The following is a 21,209-nucleotide window of genomic DNA, read 5'->3' on the forward strand; positions in this document are numbered from 1 at the left end:
ACCGTGTCTCCCTCTGCTCTGATGCCTTCAGAGAAATAGACTTCATTGAAATCTGGGAATTTAATCTTTTAGTGTCTTCAGAGTCTCAGGAGATGTTGCTAGAAAAAAAGTTGGGCTTTTTAAAACCATTTTGAAAATGCTGATTTTCAGCAGTTTAGATTATAACTGCACCTAAATGGATTTCTACTTCCCTGGCTCCATAGCTGGGAAAGGAGCAATTCCAGTGTCTCTTTCTCAAACATTTTCTCATACGGTTACATAGCAATATAAATAGCAAGTTTCCTTGTGATTCTTACCATATTACTTCACCCACAATCTACATATAGTAGTACCAGGGTGAACTAGGGAGGAGGAAAATACAGTAAGTGTTGTACATCACTGTCTTGATGTTTCGTACAGGATATATAAAGCAACTCCTGATGATGAAAAATGTTTTGGGAATTTGAGTAGCTAGAAAGGAGTTTGTTGAATTGCACTAACACCAAGACAGGAGGTTGAAGAGCAGAACTGCTAAACAAGGTGATCACCCTGTACAAGTTCCCCATGGTCCTTCCAAGGGTTTGAGAGCTGACGTGCTCAGCCATTTGTTCATTTCAAAATTTTAAGAATTAACAGAGAAATAAAAATCCCATCTGTGCTGTCAGTAGAATTGTAAAAATTCAGAGAAATTTTATTAGACCTGGGTTTGAGTCTAAGACACCCGCAGGGTTGCAGCGTGGTCCTCTAATGCACTTGTAACATGCATATATGGGACTGTGGAGGTAAGATATGTTAATTGGCTTCACAGCCTGTCGTTTTCCTTTGCAAGATTTAAAAATGTGTAGTGTGAGCAGGGCCAAAGACAAAGTGTAGTGGCTGCCAGCTGGACGTGACAGGGACTTGCAGGGAGATTACGCCGTAGAGGAGAATGGCTTTTGAGATAAGGGTAATCTTTTACATAAACTAACTCTTCCAAGGCGGTTTGGATGGGTGAGTGATAAGGACAATAACAAAACTACAGGCTGACGCAGCTGATCCTGGTGTTCAAAGATGATCAAGATCTCGCCAGCAAGATAACTCAGCTTCTTCTCCTGACCGCAAATAGCTGGCACTGATACATTTTTGTATGAAGGGTCCCTAGATTAATACTCTTATTTTATATTCTTCAGGTCAACCCAGTAACCATGGAAAGGTCTACAGCTCCTGATACGTCCTCTGAAAAGCCTAATCCTTCCCACCACGGTACAGGGGCTGTTCAAATGAGGATCAAAAATGCCAACAGTCACCACGATAGACTGAGCCAAAGCAAATCCATGATTCTGTCCGAGAACGTGAAAGTCACTGAGCCTGTAAGTAAAGTTCTACTAATATTTTCTAACTCTTCCCATTTTTTAAAGCCTACAGAATTATCTTAAGTGTGGTTAAGATATTAATTTCATGATCGTCTCTTGCAGGGAGGGATTTACTTGCACTATATACATTTTTAGGAGTATGCCTAAGCACCGGAATAATAATTTTCCTTCAGTGAAAGAATTTGGCTTTGGTGGCCAGGATCATAGTATCTACTCAGCATTGCAACTACCAAGCGTTACAGCACTTAAGTATGGCTGCTGTAGAGAATAGTACTTATAGTATCATATGTATGCCACGATTCCTCAAAAGGCAAAGGCTAAAACCAGACAAAAGAAAATAAACTGAAATTACAACTCTGTAAATAAAGGACAACTTTGTCAGTAACAAAAATAATTCTTGCCCTAAGAATGAATTAATTGTAAAACTCAGGCACTGAAGTTATCTTATTATTTTAATAGTTGACAGAGTTGAAAGAGTTGAGTCATTTTTCGTCCATTACATTTTTTTTTTTTTAATTAAATAGTTAGTGATGAACTCTATTGCCAGTTGCATCCCTGCCCCTGTACTCCTTCCGAGCTACTAAACAAACTGATTGGTATGAGTCTCCCCTGGTTAATTTTCTTCCATAATGGTGGCAAGTTGCAGCTGAGGCCATATGATGTTACAAAATTATTTATGCAATGTTAGCCACTTTTTGGACTCCAGATCCATTTTGTTCTCAGAGAATGCAAATGAGGGTGAAAACTCTGCTAGCTAGGGACAGAGTCCCAGGTCTCAGTCACTTCACACAACCATGCCAGCCATTCATTTTTTTGTTTTGTTGATGTAATGGATTCCTATGAAATATTCAGCTTTCTAACAAAGTTATTAAATGGAGGAAGGCTACAATAACAGCTGTATTTTATCCCCTTTTTACTCAGATTCAAACTCAAAATTCAAACTTATTTAGAAATACATTATTTTAATCATTAATTTGTCTGGCATATCTTAACTCATTTCACCTTCTATTTCTGCGAAGAAAAATCTGTTTAGATCTTAGCAGCTGATAAGATACTAATTTACCTTCCATTTAAACGGTAATGTTTGCCTCAGACACAACTGTACGTGTTTCTTCCTTTTTATCTGACATGCAATGTTCCTCCATTACAAACCTGAAATGATGCTTACAGTAATTTACTGGGAATACTATAATGTATTATCAGGAAGAACTGTACCTTTGAAAAAGTTTAAAAGTTAAGTATATTTAATGATGCCTAACATATTTTATTGGCTGTGTTTAACAAAAGGCACTAGGCTGCAGTTGTTTTTGACAAGCATGAAAACATCACAGCATGAGCCTGCAAAAGGAATTATGTAGAGAAATTACAAGTGATCCATCTCTCAATGAATTATCCACCTCAATAGCCTGCAGAACTCAGCTACCAATTAACACCTACTTTATTACATGTTGGGATGTACTTAATAACTTTCATGTGTTTATGCACTATTACCTTGACTGATGCCTCTTGTACAATTAGGCATAATTGGCATATCAATATGCAAAAGTTAAAAGGATTAACCCTCTTAAAACTAATGAGCATTTCTGTATCCAGCTGCTAAATGAGACAAAATTAGCATTTTTCACTTTTGGGCAGGATTTTATCATGCAGTTTCTCATTGTTGATATTACCTTGTTACATAACTTTAGTTTTGGGGATAGTACGCTGGACTGTTACAGGGCAAGGGCTCTAAAAAGTTAAATTAGACATAAATATGCACCACTGTATTCCAATAATTGTAGCAGGTACAATATATGTTCATTGGTTGAGAGCTGAAAAGTTGCTTTGTGTTACATTTGTTTAGTAGCTAATTATATAAAAGAGGAATTTTACTGAGTATAAGTCATTTTACCAAGCAAACTTGGCTCCGACATAATAGATTGAAAGCTTGCCATGCTACTAATTTCCTTTCTATTTCGATTCTTTTCATCTCTTTCTGCCATGCAGAATTTTCTGACTAGATATTGACAGACTGGAAGTGTTTTGGTGTATTTACTTCAATAAGCCTCTTAAAGTTGTTTGCTAACACCCAAACCAAAAGTAAAATTCCTAAGGATCCAAACATTTTATAATACATGCTTGAAATACGGTAAGATTGAAGTTAAAAGACCAGTGGAGTATCAATTGCATATATCAATGCATCCTGACATATCTGAATCTGTGCATGTGACTTGTGAAGGATTTTGGGGAAAGTAATGGAGGCAAGGAGGTTCTGTCTGTCTTGAAAAAGCTGGGTCCAACTGATATACATGCACATACATATATATATGTGTGTATATATATATATAAAAATATACATATATATATACATTCAGTAATTGCGTTTTAAAATCCATGACACTCTATTCCAGTGCCCTTACATACACAGCTGTCACTTTTGCCTTTAAAGGCACACAGCGCCCTGCTAAAAAATACATATTATCAATGTGTTAAGAAAAGCTACTTATTTTGTGCTAGAAGAGAAAAAGGATCTATCCTGAATTCTCTGTTTGGAAATTTTCTGTTTTTCATGGTCTGCCTCTGTTTAATCTATAAGGTGTCCATAGATTATCTTTATTTTCTATCCTACATAGACTGAATATTTTTGTTGTATCATCAGAGGTTTTTAAACACTAGAAATAGCTGAATAAGGAACTCTATACTACTCTTCCGTGGCCAATATTTGGCATGTGCACTATACCTTACGTTTTATTAATAAATGGGTCAAATTCTCTTTATCCACCTTATGCAAAACCTACTGACTTCAGTGGATTAAGGCAATCAGCATTTGACACATTCTGAATAATCAATAGATATATATATTTCTAAATCATATTTGGGAAAAAAAAAACAAACAACTCCAAACAATAAATGACAAAAACCAGGCACAAAACTAGAAAGATCACTGGTGACTGATAGAGAAGAAAATACATAATTTTCTCTAAGGGACATGTTGTATTCCAAAGCATTTGCTGTGATGCTTGTAAGCACACCTGGGGCTATACATTTGAAGGTGGACAGATTATTTTCTAGTGTGACAAAGGATATGCATCATACATCAGTAGGGCCGTATGCACTTGTGCATTTTATAGTAGTGAAGATGCAAATATGGAATGCATAAGTTAATTGATGCAAAAGCTAAATACAGATTCTTGGGGGTTTACATTATTTATTTGGGTGGAAATGCTTGTGCAAAGGTTGAAATTGGTATTAATGTAGAGTTTAAAGAGCATAAATCACGAAGCTGGACACAGACTATGGTAAGCTAGGGCTCTTTCTGTGCTTAATGTTAGTGGCTGAACTAACAATGTAAATGAATATTTGCTGTTTTCATCTGTTAGACCCCAGGGAAGTGCATTTTGCTTCATTCAGAACAACTTCAAACAATGAAATGTCTTTTTTCTAATTATTATTATTTTTTTTTTAATTGGTGTCTGTATTAAGAATTAGAACCTATTTAGTCATTCCAAAATGTTAATGTATTAGAGCTTTTTCTGATTAGGTTAAACAAACTGGTATGTTTATTTATCTCCCTAATACATTATCAGGGAAATGGGAAGCAATCTTCTTTTGTTTCTTACTCCTGTGATCACAGAACACTTGCCAAAGTTACGGCTAGCCAAAAAGACAGAAATAAAATTGCTAAAAATATAAGCCTTCTGTTTAGCAGAGTTTTTGAGCCATATTTTGAAATTGCAGGGCTTGTACATGTTTACTTCAAATCAAGCTTATAGTCAAGTTTGAGGCTTTGTTTGTATAGATTGTCCTGAAGTAGATCCTGATATTTAATTAAAATGACACTAAATCACATTGAATTGATAAGACTTGGCATCTCAAACAAAGGTAATTGCCCGTATTGGTTTTGTACAAAAATAGAGCTGCTTGGAAAATGTGCAGCCAACACAGACTGTCAACTCCATTTATAGATCAATATGTGAAAACCATTGATCAGGCAGGCATGTGTAACAGTAACACTTTGCATTTATTTGTTGTTTTTATACCATGTTAAGGCTTACAGGATTATCGGCTTCCCAAATATTTTGACTTCCTCATAAATATGTTATCTGTTTAATGTTAATTACAAGACAGACTCCAGCCCTCTTTTAGAGCATTTTCAGTTTCATTGCTGTGGGTAGTTTTAGCTGAAAATGGATTATTTCAATCTCTGAGAGATCATCAGAGCTTCTTTTATGGTATAGTTTATTTAGGGAAAGTTGTTGAGGGTTCATTTTCTTTCCTCAGTTTACTTTGTTTTCCTGGAGGTAAAAACAAATCTTCACAAAACGTTTCTAAAAGCAGAAAACCTTCTTCTATCTTAGATTTGTACATTTGAGGCAGAAGGGGAAAAATATTCTCTTTATTGTGTCCTAATAGTGACTTCCTAGGCTTTATTCTCTGCAAATTTTATCATCACATACTAGTCCTTTATAGTTATATCTGTTTCGATCGGTGTAAGGAAATAGCTGTGTTCCCTTCAAGGTGTTACACAAAAGATATAATAGTATTGGGACAGATGTAGAAAACTATAGGAGCTTCCCATGACAAGTGTGGTAATTGTTAATAAATGCGAGCTTACACCTTGTTCGGTCCAAATATTTCAAGGTAGGTATGAAAGCAGTGAGTGCATAAACACAGTCCAGCTTTACTTCTTGAACATGAATATTGTCCCCTCCGCAAAGATAAATAAAAAAATCTGTTGAGTAGCATTAGTAGTTCTCCTTCTGAGTGCAGGAGAACAAAAAATGAAGTGTGTCATACATCCCCTTACTGTATTCAAACTAGTTTTGAGCTTTCAAAACCTAGACTGGATCTCTGGTGTGTGTTGTGTTTGTAGAATGACTCATTTGGCCCTCGACTCATGCGTTTCACACGCGTGTCCCTTGGTCCCCACCTGAGGAGCTGCTCCAGCTCCGGGACAGAGACCTCGGCCTGCGCTGGACATCACTCCCAGACATGCCCCGACATGCTCCTGGGTGTTCTACATACCATAAACCCCTTTGACTTAGAGACTGGAAGGAGAATATAAATGCATTAGAATATTTTAGGGTTCAGTTTACCCCATTCAATAAAGAGTTTTTCCCAATAGCTCAACGCAAGTTGCCTCCCAACCTTTTCTCAGGATCGGCATTTAGCGTACAGGCATTTTTTCAGACTCAGAATGAGCCTTTTGTTTTTCTGAATATTCACCCCCCCATCCTGTTGTTTTTTTTCCTTATATATGCCCTGAGAGAAGGTATTCTTTATCGTATATTTGTATTGTAGCACTTCAACTGAAATAATCTTGGCTAAAAAGTAGAAAGTTAATTTTATTGTTAAACTCCCCATTTATTTCTCCTCCAAACATTTTCACTGTACCATTTCAGCTGCGTAGCTTGATAGGCAGCATCATAATGAGATCGTAGAAAAAAGAAATAACCAGCACCTATTTCTTCTTAAAAGCGAGGATAAATTCATTTCAGCTCTATTAAGGGAGTGGTGAATGTAACTGGTTTGGCTTCCTTGTTAAACCAAACTGAAGTTCAGAAGAGATATTATATGAGTCGGAATTGCTGATTTTGACTTTTACTCAGTGTGACAGAAGGGTAGAAAAAAGGTTCAAAAACCTCCAGGTTTTTTTTGCAATCTTACATTATCTCATGCTGTGAAAATCTTTACTCTATTTACCAAGCACAAATTAGTCTTGCCAAAGGTTCTGAAAGTTTGCTACTTCAGCTTAGATCCTAAAACTTCAAAGAGACATGCAACTCTACAAATTAGTGTATGTGCTCTGCCATGGCCATTTTAACGTGAACTTAACTAAATTCGTTTATAATTTAGTACTGATTGAACGCTGCCATAAACGTACACGGGATACATTTTTTAAAGTTAGTCCTCTGATTACTAATTTGAATAAAAAACTCTAACCTTGTTAGCATCTGGACTTATTTCCATAATAACAACCCCTTCAGAACCTACAAAGTAATGAATAATTGACAACAAATGAAATGTTTTGATAGTTGTCGGCACAAAGCATGTTTAATGTTTTGTGTTGCTTCCTAGCTAATTATGTAGATGACACATTTGTCAGACCTTGACTGCCATTAGAAACGTGTTTCCAGAGGGGAGAAAAACAGGCTATTCATAGAGTAATTAACTAGAATGCTCAATGACCTGTGAGAGATTCAAATGGCTGCCAGTTCAGACATTGTTTTGTTACAGAAGCAGAGGGGTAATTAAAATTCCAAATTACAGTGCTATGATGAAGCATTTGTTTGTTGACAGTATACTCTTACTCTAGTTTGTTAATTCTTTTTTAAATTGCTTCTAATCCATTTTATAGCTTTAGGAGTTCCGTCTTTGAATTTACTGACAACTAATATTATGGTAAATTGTTCTTCGGCAGAGTACTGCGGGCTTGGCAGTTTCATGGGAGCACAAGGTGGGTGGGATAGAATTGCTTGTTCTTTCCCTAAACTGACATACCATGTGCTGTCATCGAGACGCGGCTAACGCGGCACATCTTGTGAAATGATATGTTCATAATTCTGCGTTAGGGAAGATGTCTACTTAGGGGAGGAAATGGTTCAGATAAAGTAATAATAATCAAACAAATTGAGGAAGATGTCCTGAAACGTTAGAGAAAAATCCTTGATCCGGTTGGGATGAGGATGACGGTGGGTTAGGTAAGCATTTTGGGAAGCCGAAGTCTGCTCAGTAATGGAGAATTGGAGGACAATCGTGTGCAGCAAGAAATCAAGCACAAAATGTGAAGAATGGGGTATTTTGTAAGACTTGACTGTATCTTTGCCAACGCCCTTTGTAGGCAGTAATGGACATGACAGGCTAAGATGTCTTTTCCCGTATAAACGGGGACTCTTTGCAAGTCCAAAGTGTTAAAGTTCTCTAAACAATGAATTAAATACAAGCCCGAGTGAAATACTTATTTACTTTGCCAAAAGTGAGAATACGGTTTTGTTAAAGAGATCTGACAGAAGGAACATGGTGTTTGATGCAGGAGAGCTGACAGCGGCATGGAGTGAGCGCTGATTATCCTGAAGACACTGTCAGCTGGGATTGATTTCCACTTTCTCCGTTTATGTAACGGTTCCTGTAATACAGCTGACCCCCAAATCACGTTACCTTGTCATTTCTCTGCATGGATCAAGAAGAGACGAGCTGAAAATAGCTAGGCACTGACCTTGAACTTGCCGGAGAAGTGAGAAGTGACAGCGGGGGCTCTGCAGGCTGCGGTCCCCGCACCGCGGAGCGGCAGCACAAGGGGGCAGAGCAGCACCGGAGATCACAGGTGGAGCAGCTGATGCTGCACAAGCACAAGTCTCTGCCAAACAGCTCGGCTTTTGGTTTTATTATTATTATTTTTTTATTTATTTTCCCCTTTAAAAATAGAGGAGACGCTAGCTAGAAGAGCCGCTGACTCCAAAATGTTGATGCTCCCATCGCTTGAAAATACAATTATTTGAAGCGATGCTTAATATTGAAATACCTTCCTAAGCAAATGCATTGCTAAGGAAGTTTTGCATCCTCTCTATGAATATCTCCTCATTGTTTTCCCAGTATTTAATGAAAGAATGAAACGTTTGTATTAACAGAGCTGTCTACAATTTTGGGGGTGCTTAACGAGATCAGTGCATTCCTCAAAGCCTGCAAATCCCTTGGAGTTTCATAGAAAGCATGGTGTAAATATTTAAAAACTATTTTAAAGCTAATAGGACAAACTAAAAAAAGGGAAAAAAATTAAAAGTGTTTTTTTGTTGTTTTTATTTATCTTCAGATGCGGCAGTTCTCTCTGTTGTAATGTATATCTTCAGGGGGAAAAAAGAAAACTTGGTCGTGAAAGTATATTTAATTTACCATCTAAAACCCATGCTCCACTTCTTTTGTTTCAGCTTTTCATCTGTGCTTGCCTCTTAACAGCCCTTTTTGTCTCTGATGCTGGCAGTAGCTGTGGAGACATGAGAGGCCAGTGCTGTCTCTTCTCAAGAACCTGGTGCTTTGGGGTGTCATCAGAGGTGTGAGACCTTTGGGCTGGACCAGGAACCCTATACTCACCCTTTCAGCTGTCTGGCCAGAGTTCTCACCTTCACTGGGTGACACCAAGGCATGTGTGCCTTCTGCAAAGGTGATGTTGGGCATTTCAGTCCAGACCCTGCTCTTCTGCCTAAATATTATTGCATTTTTTTTCACCAATGAGTCTCCTTTTTTTTTTTCTTGTCCTCAAGACATTTAGAGAAGTAAACCGTGGGTTTCCAAACTGGTAGAAAAGCAGATAAAGAAACGCTCAGAAAATATCTGCTAGGGTTGTGTTAGTAGTTCTTCAGAAGACATAGGGAAATGCAAGGAGTAAGTACATGTTTCTTTTGAAATTATTTGGTTTATTGTAATCTATGGAATAGCAGTGAAAACATACAGTTATATCAGTTTTTTAGCCATATTACAGAAGATGTGGTGGCTTGTTTAAGAACAGGGTACAGGTGCAGACAGGAGTTTTCCTTTCTCAGAGATAACTGGTGACTGGGGCTCCGCAACCAACAAGAATTTAGGAGAAAGGAAAAAAAGACACACCTGCCCTTCATTCTTTCAATCAAAAACATGCAAAAATGATGAATTGAATGTAAATTAGGTGAATTGTAAGAACTCCAAAAGTTTCCCTCCTTTGCCTTAGCTTGTTCAAAGCTAAAGGACAATCATGGGGTTGGATCAAGTGCTTGTTGCCCACAACATGCTTGTTCTAAAACTCTACAAAATGAAGCCTTTGATCTGTCCTGGTAAGGAAACTGAGCAGACTAAGAAAACTGAGGGATCAGGTTTTAACTAAACAGAACACCTTAAATTGTATTATTTTCTTTAATTTAATGTCTAATTCAAACTGATATGATCCCAGCCCCTTTGTAACATTTTCATTATTTCTTAGTCCATTCCACACATCTTTGTGTTTTGTTTTGCTTGTATGAAAAACATATTTCCTGTGTCTGTTCTGAATGTGCTTCTCAGACTTCTAATTTTTCTGCTATTTTGTGCTGTAAACGGTGTCACTGAAATATATAGACATGTTAATGACACTGAAGTTACCACCCTGATGCCGAATGTCCCAACTCACTGTAAAGCTGCACCTCTGCTTCATGAGTGAGACAGCGACATGGTGTTACGGAGACAGTATTTTATATATGTAATATTTCACTTGACTTCCATGATAGCCTTCTGTTCTATTTATTTATTGCAACCAAGTGGAGAAGGAGCTGGACTGGAATTTGCCATGTTTCCCTGGTCCCAGCTTAAACATTGGTCTGCCAAGAGACTTTTATTATTTTTTTCTGGTTTTCTACCCATAAAAAAGGAGTGAGGACGATGCCTATCTCATTCACACCCACTAGAGACTCTGCCTCAGAGCTGGGTCGACTGTTATGTTTCAATCATGTTCATTACGTAGATAATTCTATTCTCAGCATATTAACTCTATTAATTGAAATAGAATTATTCCACAATTATGCTAGTGTAACCGAGAGGGGAACTTGGCCCCAGGTCCTGTACATTTTCCTTATCTATATTCTCTATGCTTAACTATTTCACTATTTTTCATCAAAAAAAAGTCTTGTTTTGGCTTTGTCATTAATCAGTTCTGTTCCCTTGATTCTATACCCATGTGCTTTTTAGTGGCATTAGGTTTCTCTGGGGGCTTTCATGTTTTATAGTGTATATTTCAAAAAAGGATGCTTAAAAATATTGTTTAAAAGAGTCTTTGTGGCAATATGTGTCAGTGCACACCATGACAAGGAACATAAGCCGCGGAATTATATTCCTCTTACGTTATCTTTATTAAATACTGCATTACGGCTAAATTGTGGCATCTAACACGTTTCCTTTCAAAATGCCATAAGATGTGAAATATGTAGGTACTGAAACTGAGATGATAGCAGACTTCCCATAGCTAGTCTTGGGCACCTGACCTGCATAGTTTCCCACAGGGGAAAAGTAAGCTCCATTTCTTTAAATTTCCAATGAGAAGGGACATGTGTCTCCTTGCATTGAGTTGCATTATATCACATCATGTGACGTGGAGTGACCCAATGCAACCTGACAGGAGAGGTAAAGAACCAGTGTGGTTTTTGTTTGTTTTATTGCTGCAGTGAAATAATTATGCTACCGATGCAGTGAAATGGGGAACAAATTATTTTGTGCATGCCCTAAATACATGTGCTATTGTACTATATATGGACATGCTTACTTAATGTTGTTTAATGCACTGAGAAGAGATTTTAAAACAAGCAGCAGAGTGTCCTTGTTAGGCAATGTGCCTATTCTTGGACAAATAGTTGACAGCAGCATTCTCCTGCCCTAAATCAGATCAAATTCCTTTTGAAGTCAGCTTTTTCTCTTTTTTTGCAGGAGCAATAAGTGCAGTCCAGTCATGTTAACATGGTAATATTTTGTTCTCTGATTTCTTGCTTGGTGAGGATCGTAGCCTTAATGGAAATAGGGCTTGATCATCTATGATTCTGCGTTTCTGGGTGTCCTTGCATCCACACACTATGAACTCACAGCCATGGCAATACTGGAATTCAAACCTTCCCCTTCAAAGAGCCAAAGACGCTACATTTGGGAGAAACAGGGACCTTCATTTTTCAGTATACAGCCAGAGGAAAAAAAAGTCTTCCTTTTCTTTGTATTTCAGAGATTGACACTACTAACTTATTTTTCTTACTTTAGGACAGGACTGAATATGCCTGAACTTTGGAAACCATTATGCCTTTCTTTTCATGATTATTGACCACCTGAGCTGCCACGTATTCTGACAGTTACAGTAAAAAGTTGCATTTAAGAGTACATCCAAAACCCAGATAAAGCAAAAAAAACCCAGAAAAAGTGCTCTCTTTTCTAATGTCTGAATCTTCCTACAGTTTTGGAATCAAATTTGAAAGATTGTAAAATACCCTATCCCATTTTCCCTTGCTTCCCCTCACTCCCTAGAGCTCTGCAAGAAAAATTGTCTTCCTGGATATTCCATCCATGGCCAGAACTGGGAGTGCTGCAGCTGTGATGAGCGAATCTGTTCTCATGACATCTCTAGCCCTGAGGCAGGTAGAAAACCCAGATGAGCATCCAAACTTTCGTGTGTTTATTTGGACCAAACCTGAGGTTTGGAGCAACTGAGCTTCACATCAGCAGTTCTGTCATCCTTAAGAGCTCATTCTTCTTGATTGTGGTCCTGAAGTCAGACTCTTAGTTTATAACCTCATTACACACACAGAAAACCAATGTTTAAAAATTAAAGTGCCAGGTGCCAACCCTTTTCAGTTGGCTACTTCAACTTTGAGCTTTCCATTTTTTATCAGCGAATGATAAACTGTAAATTCAGTGTTCCCAGTTTAGGTCTTTCTCAAAATTAAAGCGTAAATCTAAAGTGGCCACCTGTAAGCACTAAAACCTGAAGACATTTGGACACAAGTTAAACAAATTGTTAAAAAAACTGCCAATTGCTTGCGTCAGGTTTTAAGAATAGGGAAGATCTAAAAATTGTGTTTTAACATTTCCAGGCCTGATTTTTTTTGAGTGTTGTTTTTTTTTGTTTTTTTTTTTTTTTTTTTTTAAATCAAGTAACTGAAGAGCTGAGAAAAGAAATAACATGACTGCAGATAAACTGTTGCAGAAGAATAAGGTTGACACTACCACGCAAATCTCAAAAACGTGAGAAAGGTGGCGGCAATAGGCTGGTGATTGTGAAAGGCATTGAGTAATTAGGAAGCTGTGGAACTTGGAGGCAGGTGGGCTGGGAGAAATGGGGTGGGAGAGGTGAATTTGGGGCAGGTGTGTGGAGCTGTGGGCTCTGGCTGGAGAAAGGGTTGTAGTTCTGGTGTGTAGTGCTGGTCCTTTGCTGGCGACCTGGGAGAAAACTCCTCATTAATTCTGTGGTTTAACCAAAAGCTACACAATGCACATGCAGGTAGGTGTGGACTTCTCCATATGGTGGTTTGTAGATGATCTTTAATCACACTGAATTTGGCTGAAACTCCTAATGCTTTAGTCTTTGTGGGCTGGATGATTTTCACGATGATCTAAACAAGAGGGATATCCCAGTATACTCTGAGCACATTATGTGTCCATGCACGATCAGTTCCTTAAAAACTACCACTGTTTTCCAATAATTTATTTTTATTTTATTTTTTTTTCATGTACATTCTTTAACAGTTTTATGGGAAATGAGCATGATTACATGAAAGTTTACCTTTAAAATACTTTATCATGCATTTTCCTTACCTAGAAAATCCCAATGCAGCCACTGCTAATGTTTGATAAGATTTGTACCTGGTAGATTCTAAATTACATTAATGCATAAAGCCGGCAATGCCAGGCTCCCTTTTGTCACAGTTATTAAAGCTGTAACTGAAATGATATCTTTCATATTGATCTTCAGCTAGCAGCTCTTATCCAGAAGCTTTGTTTCACATTAAAGACACTAATGATTGTCTCCACAAAATGAGCAGCTTAATAGTTAGAAAAAGTTAAATAGGGAAAAGAAAAAAAACTTTGATAACCACCTTTGATAGCTCTTCGTTCCAACATCTCTCATAGCCACAAAGTGCAAGCCAAGCATTAATAGACCTTTTAATAAAATGACTTAAAAGAAATCAATGGGATTTCTCACAAAGCCTAATTTCCAGCAAGATATGTTATTTAAATGTTTGTATTCCTTCTGAACAGCTCATGTCCTCCTGTAGCTGCCAGAGCCTTTCCTGGAATGTCTCAGGGTATCTTTGTAGGGTTTTCACTTTTTATTTTCAGGGGTCTGGTTTTGATTTATTACCTAATTGATTTTTTTTTTTTTGAGGAAATATAATTCCTATACTTTTCCAAGGCCGGCAACATTTTCTGTACACATAGGAACCACAGCAAAGTGTCTGTTTGTGGGGTGGAAGGGGAAGACTATTTAGATACACTAAGAGCCTTTTTGACTAGTCACAGGTACTTTGATTCCTTCATGGACTATAAGAAATCTCTCTTTCCTTGCCTGGAGGCAAAACGGATATATCCTATCAGTACAACTCTCCAGTTGCAATTGTGATAAATGTGTCTGCAAGACCTGAGGCTTTGACTTAGGTTGGAGTTTGTGGGTGAAGAGAATATTATTTCACTTTTTTTTACTGGAATTTTGGGTGGGTTTTCTGTTAGTTTTTAGTTTTCTTGTTTGTTTTGGCTCAGGATGCAGAACAGCTGCTGCATTTCTTTTTCTATTTAACCAGACTTTTTTTCCCTCCCATTTTTGTCTACAGCAGAGTGTAAGATAGGTGTTTTCCATGAGGTCATGTAGTGTAAGCAGAGAAATACATGCAAAAATTTAGGTTCTCTGAGCTCATTTATCATACTTGATACTTGACATACCCTTAGCTTTGATATAAGTCTTAAATAGATACTTTTTTTTTTGATGACAAACAACAAACCCCTGGAAAAAACAGGTCATGTTAATTATTTTACATAAATAGAGGTATAGTATGCTGGCGAAGTTGAATATAAGGTATCACATTAATTTGCATTGCTGTAAATTGTAGTTCAACAGAGATGGTACCCTATGTGTTCACTGTGGGATGGCTTTTCCCTGATAAGCTCTAATCAATCTACAGTAATGATTAAGTCAAATGCTTCATGTGTTAAATGTTCATATAAGAACCCATGGGGGTGAAAAACGAGAGGGAAGGGAAAGGAATGAGAATCATGTTGAGGAAAAAAACATAACAAAATGTCAACCAAACAAAAACAAACCACTAAAAAAAAATCTAAACAAACAAAAAAACCCGAACAAAAACAACATCAGAAAAGAGGAGACTATGCAGAGGTCCACAGCTAAAAACATGTCCCTCTTCTCTCAATGCCACGTGGGGATTCAATCCTTACTCCTGCTTCGCTTTTCCCAGGCTCCAGTGGAAGTGCTGGGATTAAGCTGATGCAGGGACATGTTTTGGCCGCTTATTATTTATTACAATTTTAGTTCCAGGTTTCAAAAACAATTAGCGGAACTGCTTAATAGGAAAATGACTCTAATTACTTGTTAATTGAGGTTATCTGCTTCACATTATTCAAAACGTAAATTGTGTTGACACTTGTACCCAGATATGATTACTTAATAAACAGACTGAAAATGCATCATGAATGCACACACCCCCAGAAGGAGGCATTATGTTTTTCGACTCTAGTTTGCTCATCTGAAAAACATTAAAAAAATATATATGATTGGCATTTAGCTCACTTCTATCATGTTAGTTCAAAAATATAAATTATACGCTTTGAATTGTGAAAAGATGAAGTACTGAGATTTAAAAATGAAAGGGATTATTAGGCTTACATATAGTGTTTTTGGGTAAGGTTTGCACACCATAAGAAACTGAGTCACATCAAGAATGGTAGTACCTCTTAAATAAATAATTTAGCTGATAAATCAAGTATCTGGATTTAAATAAAATAGCAATGTTAATATTTGTCATCTTAGTATTTACTCTTGTGTTTGATTTTGAGGATCTACAAAAAGAGGAGTGGTGTTATTTTTTGGAAAATAAACTGATTTGGGGATGAGAGAGATTCTAAACAAGGTTATATTCTCTAGAACCAGACAATTCTATAGTGTGAGAATAAAAACAAAGTAATCCCCTTTTCCTTATATATTAGTGGGTCCTGGGACCTCTGTTTTTTTTAATAGAAATACACAATCCTTATGTTTTAAAAAGTCTTAGGCCATTAATTAGATTTCATAGTAAACTGAACAGCTAATGACATCCAAGACCATGATTCCATATGATGGAAATCTGTGTATTTGCCAGCCACATCCATGTGGGTAGGATCAACCATGTTTTATTACAGTAAAAAAAACTATAAGAAAAGATGAAATTGAACATTTTCATTTTAAAGTCATAACCAGTGAACCTGTTGGCTGGAGATTTCACATGTGCTTCACCTTGAATTTTTGCTGTTTGAAATGAGAGAAAGGCCTTGCTTATAGGAAGCTGTCGGATTTATAGGAATTATAGGCAGAGAAGTTGTGATTTCAGCCTCAGAGTCCCGTTCTGTGTCTTAGACTCAGGAGTCTCCATTGCTGAGGAGTTTTTGGAAATGTGGATGTCCGCAAGTCACGGTGGTCAGGCAAGGAAAGGGAAAAATCAGGAAAACAGGGGAGAGTGGAAAAAGGTTAATTCTTCAGATAAAGCAGCTCTGATTCCACACTTCACAGGATCATTTGTTTCTTAATATGCAGACAGAACTCTTCCACCTTGAATTTTCAGGCTTGTATTTTCCTTAGCTAAATATAATTTTAAGCCATTTTCTGCAGAAATACTATTACTCTCTTCTGCTTCAGATTTTTTGCCAAGAGACGTGGGGAAAGTTGCAAAGCCCACAAGGATGGAAGTTTTAGAACTGTGTTTGTGCCCATTAATTTATCTTCTATGATATTTTCCCCGTTTTCACTCTGTTTGACATTGAGCCTGAGCTTTGTTCCTGACTTGTAGCCTATGGCGGTAGAACGGGGAGATGAGACATCAAGGAGATGTAGAGCACACATAAAAAGAGAAGATGTGTAAAAACTGAAATGACATGGCAGCTGAAGCAGCTTGTTGCTCAGCTTGGTTGCGTGTTTGAGTGGAGCAAGCGAGGTAAATTGTGATATGTAAGAGAATAACACTCGACAGGGTGTATGGTTGTAAGGTATATGGATGCTCAATCATGTGGTGAGGCAGAAGGCTAAAGGACAAGCGCCTTCAGTATCTGCACAGACTGTAGATATCCGTGTGACCTACAAAACAGAGGGTGTTGGGCTCAGAAAAAATATCACTTACAAAGCACATGCGAGCAATTTTAAGGAAATAAAAGTCCATCTATACAATTTAAGTACCTCTTAATCTTTTGGTAATTAGCAAAATGATAAAGTTTAGGGAGAAAATTCAACATCACACTCTTCTGTGTGCATTTGCACCGTAAGTAGATGAATTCTCACAGTAATATATACACAAGCAACCATTTCTACTTCCCGCTGGTTATACTTAAGCACCTATTAGAGTTACATGTGTCTTTATACTAATTTTTCTGAACATTTACAGCAACCTCTCTCTGTGCATGAGTGTGCTTGTGTAATAAAGCTGATGATTTTAAAATCTGGAGTAGGATTTTTTTAATGTTTATCTCTATTTAAAGCATTTTGCATATTTGAGCGGGGAAGAGAATGGCCCTTGGTATGCTGACATTAGAACATTTCACAATGTTTATACAGAGCATCTTTTAAATTTTGATATTTCTAGAGCTACGTAGAAAGTAGTTTGCAAATTAGTTTCTATAGCAATGTGTAAGAAATTACTGAAGGAATTATAGTTTACAGGGATTTATCTTCCATTTTGTTCCACTTTAACACACACACACACACACACACACAAATGCTTAAACCTGCAAGAAAATATAAGCAGATATTTTAGAAATCAGCATGACACAATATGCCAGCTGAGTGTATGTGCACCTGTAAAAATGAGACTAATTATCCCATTTTGGTTTGGCGACTTTCCTTACAGATAAAGGGATGATTGTATAAAATCACTGCAAAATCAACTTCATAATTCTGACATGTGGAAATTGTAGATTCCAGGTAGTTTTGTTCTTTCTGTAAGACACTGTGCTGCGCACTCACCATTTTACAAATCTATAGTCACTGAATCTAGACGGTGAAAAACTGAAATATATTGACCAATGGACTCTTTTTTGCAATGCCACCCATTATAGAGATAGGCCCCTTACACAGTGAAAAGAAGCCAAACACTAAACAGTGTATAAAATCTTCCCTGTAATAAACTTCACCCCAGATGCTTTTCCTGTAGTTCTGGAGTTTTCAGAATTCTCTACGTTTTCAACTCTTTGTAGAGCAATAATTTCAAGAATCTTGTTTTATCTCTAATTTTAAGAGCTTAATGTCGTTCTGTTACAAGCACACTGTTAATATGATGCAGCTGTTCATAATCACACAGGAAAGACAGAAATAGTCAATAAATATTTGTCTCTTCTGTTTTAATTTTGTTTTGGTGATGTTTTATTTATTTATTTATTTTTAATCAGGTCTGATTTACTTACAAGAAACTGGTGATGAACTTTCCATGCTTTTAATGACTAAAAAGATACTGGGTGGCTTCAACCCGTAATGTTAATTTTAGAAAAAAATTAGCAAAATTTGGGGAATTTTAGGAAACTTAAATGAATGTCGTGCTAGAGCCTTAAAGAGTTTTCTGAGGTGGTTCTTGCCTGTTGATTTCAATTTTAAATAAATACTGGGTTGTGATGGAAATTACAGAGGGTTCAAAAAGGGCAATCATCATGCCAATACTTAGAAAGGAAAAATGGCATAACTTGGAAAATATTATAGGCAGATTAACCTAAGAGAGTACTGGGTCACCTAATGGAAAAGTTGTTGCAGGGTTTTATTAAGAAAAAACAACCTGTGAAGTTAGGAATGTCGTTACTATCAGTCATGATAACTGAAAAACCAAAGTTTAAAAACGAAACAGCATTATGTTTTTATGCAACTCTCGTTGTAAAAGGCAGCCATATTTGTGAACTAGACTGAAAGTTTGTAAGTCACTCAACTTAATAGTATGTGACATTCTGATTAAATATTAGCTATGTGCTGTATCAGTGAAGCACACGTTAAATGGATTAAGAACTGATTAATTTACACGTTTCAGAAAGTAGTCCCTGGAGAATCATCATCAACTGGGTGAATTTTTAGAGTTGTTCTCCAGAGACTAGTACTAAGCTTGACACTAATCACTCTTTTTATCCATGATGGGGAAGTAAATAGAACAGTTCTAATAGCATTTCAAAATAAAGCACAGATTGATGGACTGGCAAATAGATCTGGGTAAAGGCAGTTGTGGAGAGTGATCTGGATTGCTTAATGGCTGAAAGTGCATTTTAATTTATCCAAATATATGTACATATGGGAAACACAGACCGTGCTGTTACCAGAACTAGGAACTGCATTCTGAGATTTTTACTGCAAAACACAGCTCCTATGAGTGTTTTGGTGTCTAAGAGTTTGAGCTGACCCTTGTGTGTGATAACGAAGTGAGACAGCAAACATTCATTTCTGTCAGTGGCACTGAGGAAAAGGAAGCTAGCGATACTAAAAAATGAAAATTACACAAAGAGACAAAAAAAAAGGCATTGGAGGTTAAGAAAATTATCTTGCCACTGAGGGACTTACAGTCCTCAGCATGTTTCAATTATCTGAAAGAAATTGAAAGGCAATTGATTCCCTACTTACCTATATTAAGGGACAACACTGGGCACCAAATAGTTCTTCAAGATAGCAGAAAAAGGCAACATAAGATGAAACACCTGGAACTTGGAACCGCCCCAAAATAAAACGAGAGTTAGAGTACATTTTGCAAAGGCTAGTGGGAAACTATCAAGGGGATTGGTAAATTCATCATTTTTTCATGCCTTCAAAGAAGACATGGATCCCTTCCAGGGAGATATCAAACAGAAATTACCTAGGCTAAGTCCAGTGTAGTTTGGATAAAATATTTATATAAACACTTCTATAGACAGTGCCATCTTGATTCCTTGTCCATGTCAAGGAGTAGAGAAGCAAAGAGATCCAGTGGCAGGTGCTGTTTGAAAGCCTTCACTGGACCAGGGATGAAAAAGGAAGACACCCAGCACATAAGTGATAAATCCTTTTTCCCTCTTCTGTGTCTTCATGACTTTGCTGATGGTGTGGTATATAAGTATGTGTAGCATGGTATATATGTGCTGAAATGTACACATTTTTTTTAATAAGTTTGATGACTTTTCTGGCAGTGTGTCCAGAGTAAGTACTGCCTTTATACCCTGCCTGCATTTTGGAAGGCAGAGGATGATTCCCATTTTCTTTCGTTGAGGGTTTTGTTTTGTATGTAAGGTAGATGACTTCTCTATCAGAACAGAATGAGCAAAATAAAATCAGGGGCAATTTCCAGTCTGTCTAGATGCTTCAGAAGTTTCAAACAGGATAATTCCATTTATTTTTGTTCTTTATCTGCTGTAATAATGTTACATGTTTTGCTGTCAATGTAATGCCACAAAAGTAAAGCTGAGAGATTCAGTGTGCTTGGATCGGAAATACGCACTTCCCTCTCCTACGTGTTATCTTCAGCTCATGGACCAGTTTGTGGAGTGAGCACAAGAGAGTGTTGTATTATTTGGAATTTTTCTTTGTCTATAAAGGGTAAATAATTAAATAATACTTAAGCAATGCAGTCAACAACATTTTGCAATCATAGTTCTTACTTTGCCAAGATGCAAGTGGATGATATTTTTTTTTTCCTCCCACTTTTTAACCTGTGTGACAAAGAATAAAATCAAGAACTCTGAAACTCAATAGAAATTTGAAGAACTAATTTTGGTATTTAAAAGATCCCAAATAAACCCTAACCTTTTACATTTTAGTACTTTTACTGTTTCAGCAGGTTTTGGTAATAGTGCTAGGATACTAATTTTGTGTGAGATAAAGGCAAATTGCAAGTGAAGAATCCCAGAGCTGGGTAACAGTATTAGCAGTCACTGCTGTCCTACCTGGTTTGTTGCAAGATTGTGATCAAAAACAAAACTGAGAAATTTCAAAGGAAAAGTGAAGAATATTTATGCCTCTAAATATTTTCATTTTTTCCTGGCTGAATATCATGATGTCAAATAGAATAGGAAGGAATCATCCTGCTAATTGACCTTTGCAAAATCACCCATTTGCTTAAAAAGCTACTTAAAGTACATCAGTTAGGATCTTGATTGCTTTATTTCTTTCATGTTAGTGTTTATAATGGCAGCAGGGAAAATCTGTTTGAAAACTTTGCTTGGTTCTTTCTT

The 21,209-nt window shown here is 36.9% G+C and overlaps 1 protein-coding gene across 2 annotated transcripts in view; it reads left to right on the plus strand.

Moving 5' to 3' along the window:
- Positions 1-21,209, plus strand: part of ARHGAP15 (Rho GTPase activating protein 15) — a 323,931-nt gene that overhangs the window by 14,578 nt on the left and 288,144 nt on the right. For both annotated transcript variants that reach the window (XM_082056895.1, XM_082056894.1), the window contains exon 3: positions 1,149-1,328. In XM_082056895.1, the coding sequence (XP_081913021.1) occupies positions 1,164-1,328 (165 nt within the window). In that variant the 5' untranslated portion in view covers positions 1,149-1,163. The remainder of the gene's footprint in view (positions 1-1,148; positions 1,329-21,209) is intronic.

This window comes from Streptopelia decaocto (genome assembly GCF_964273445.1).
Source record: "Streptopelia decaocto genome assembly, chromosome: 6".
Taxonomy (NCBI): Eukaryota; Metazoa; Chordata; class Aves; order Columbiformes; family Columbidae; genus Streptopelia; species Streptopelia decaocto.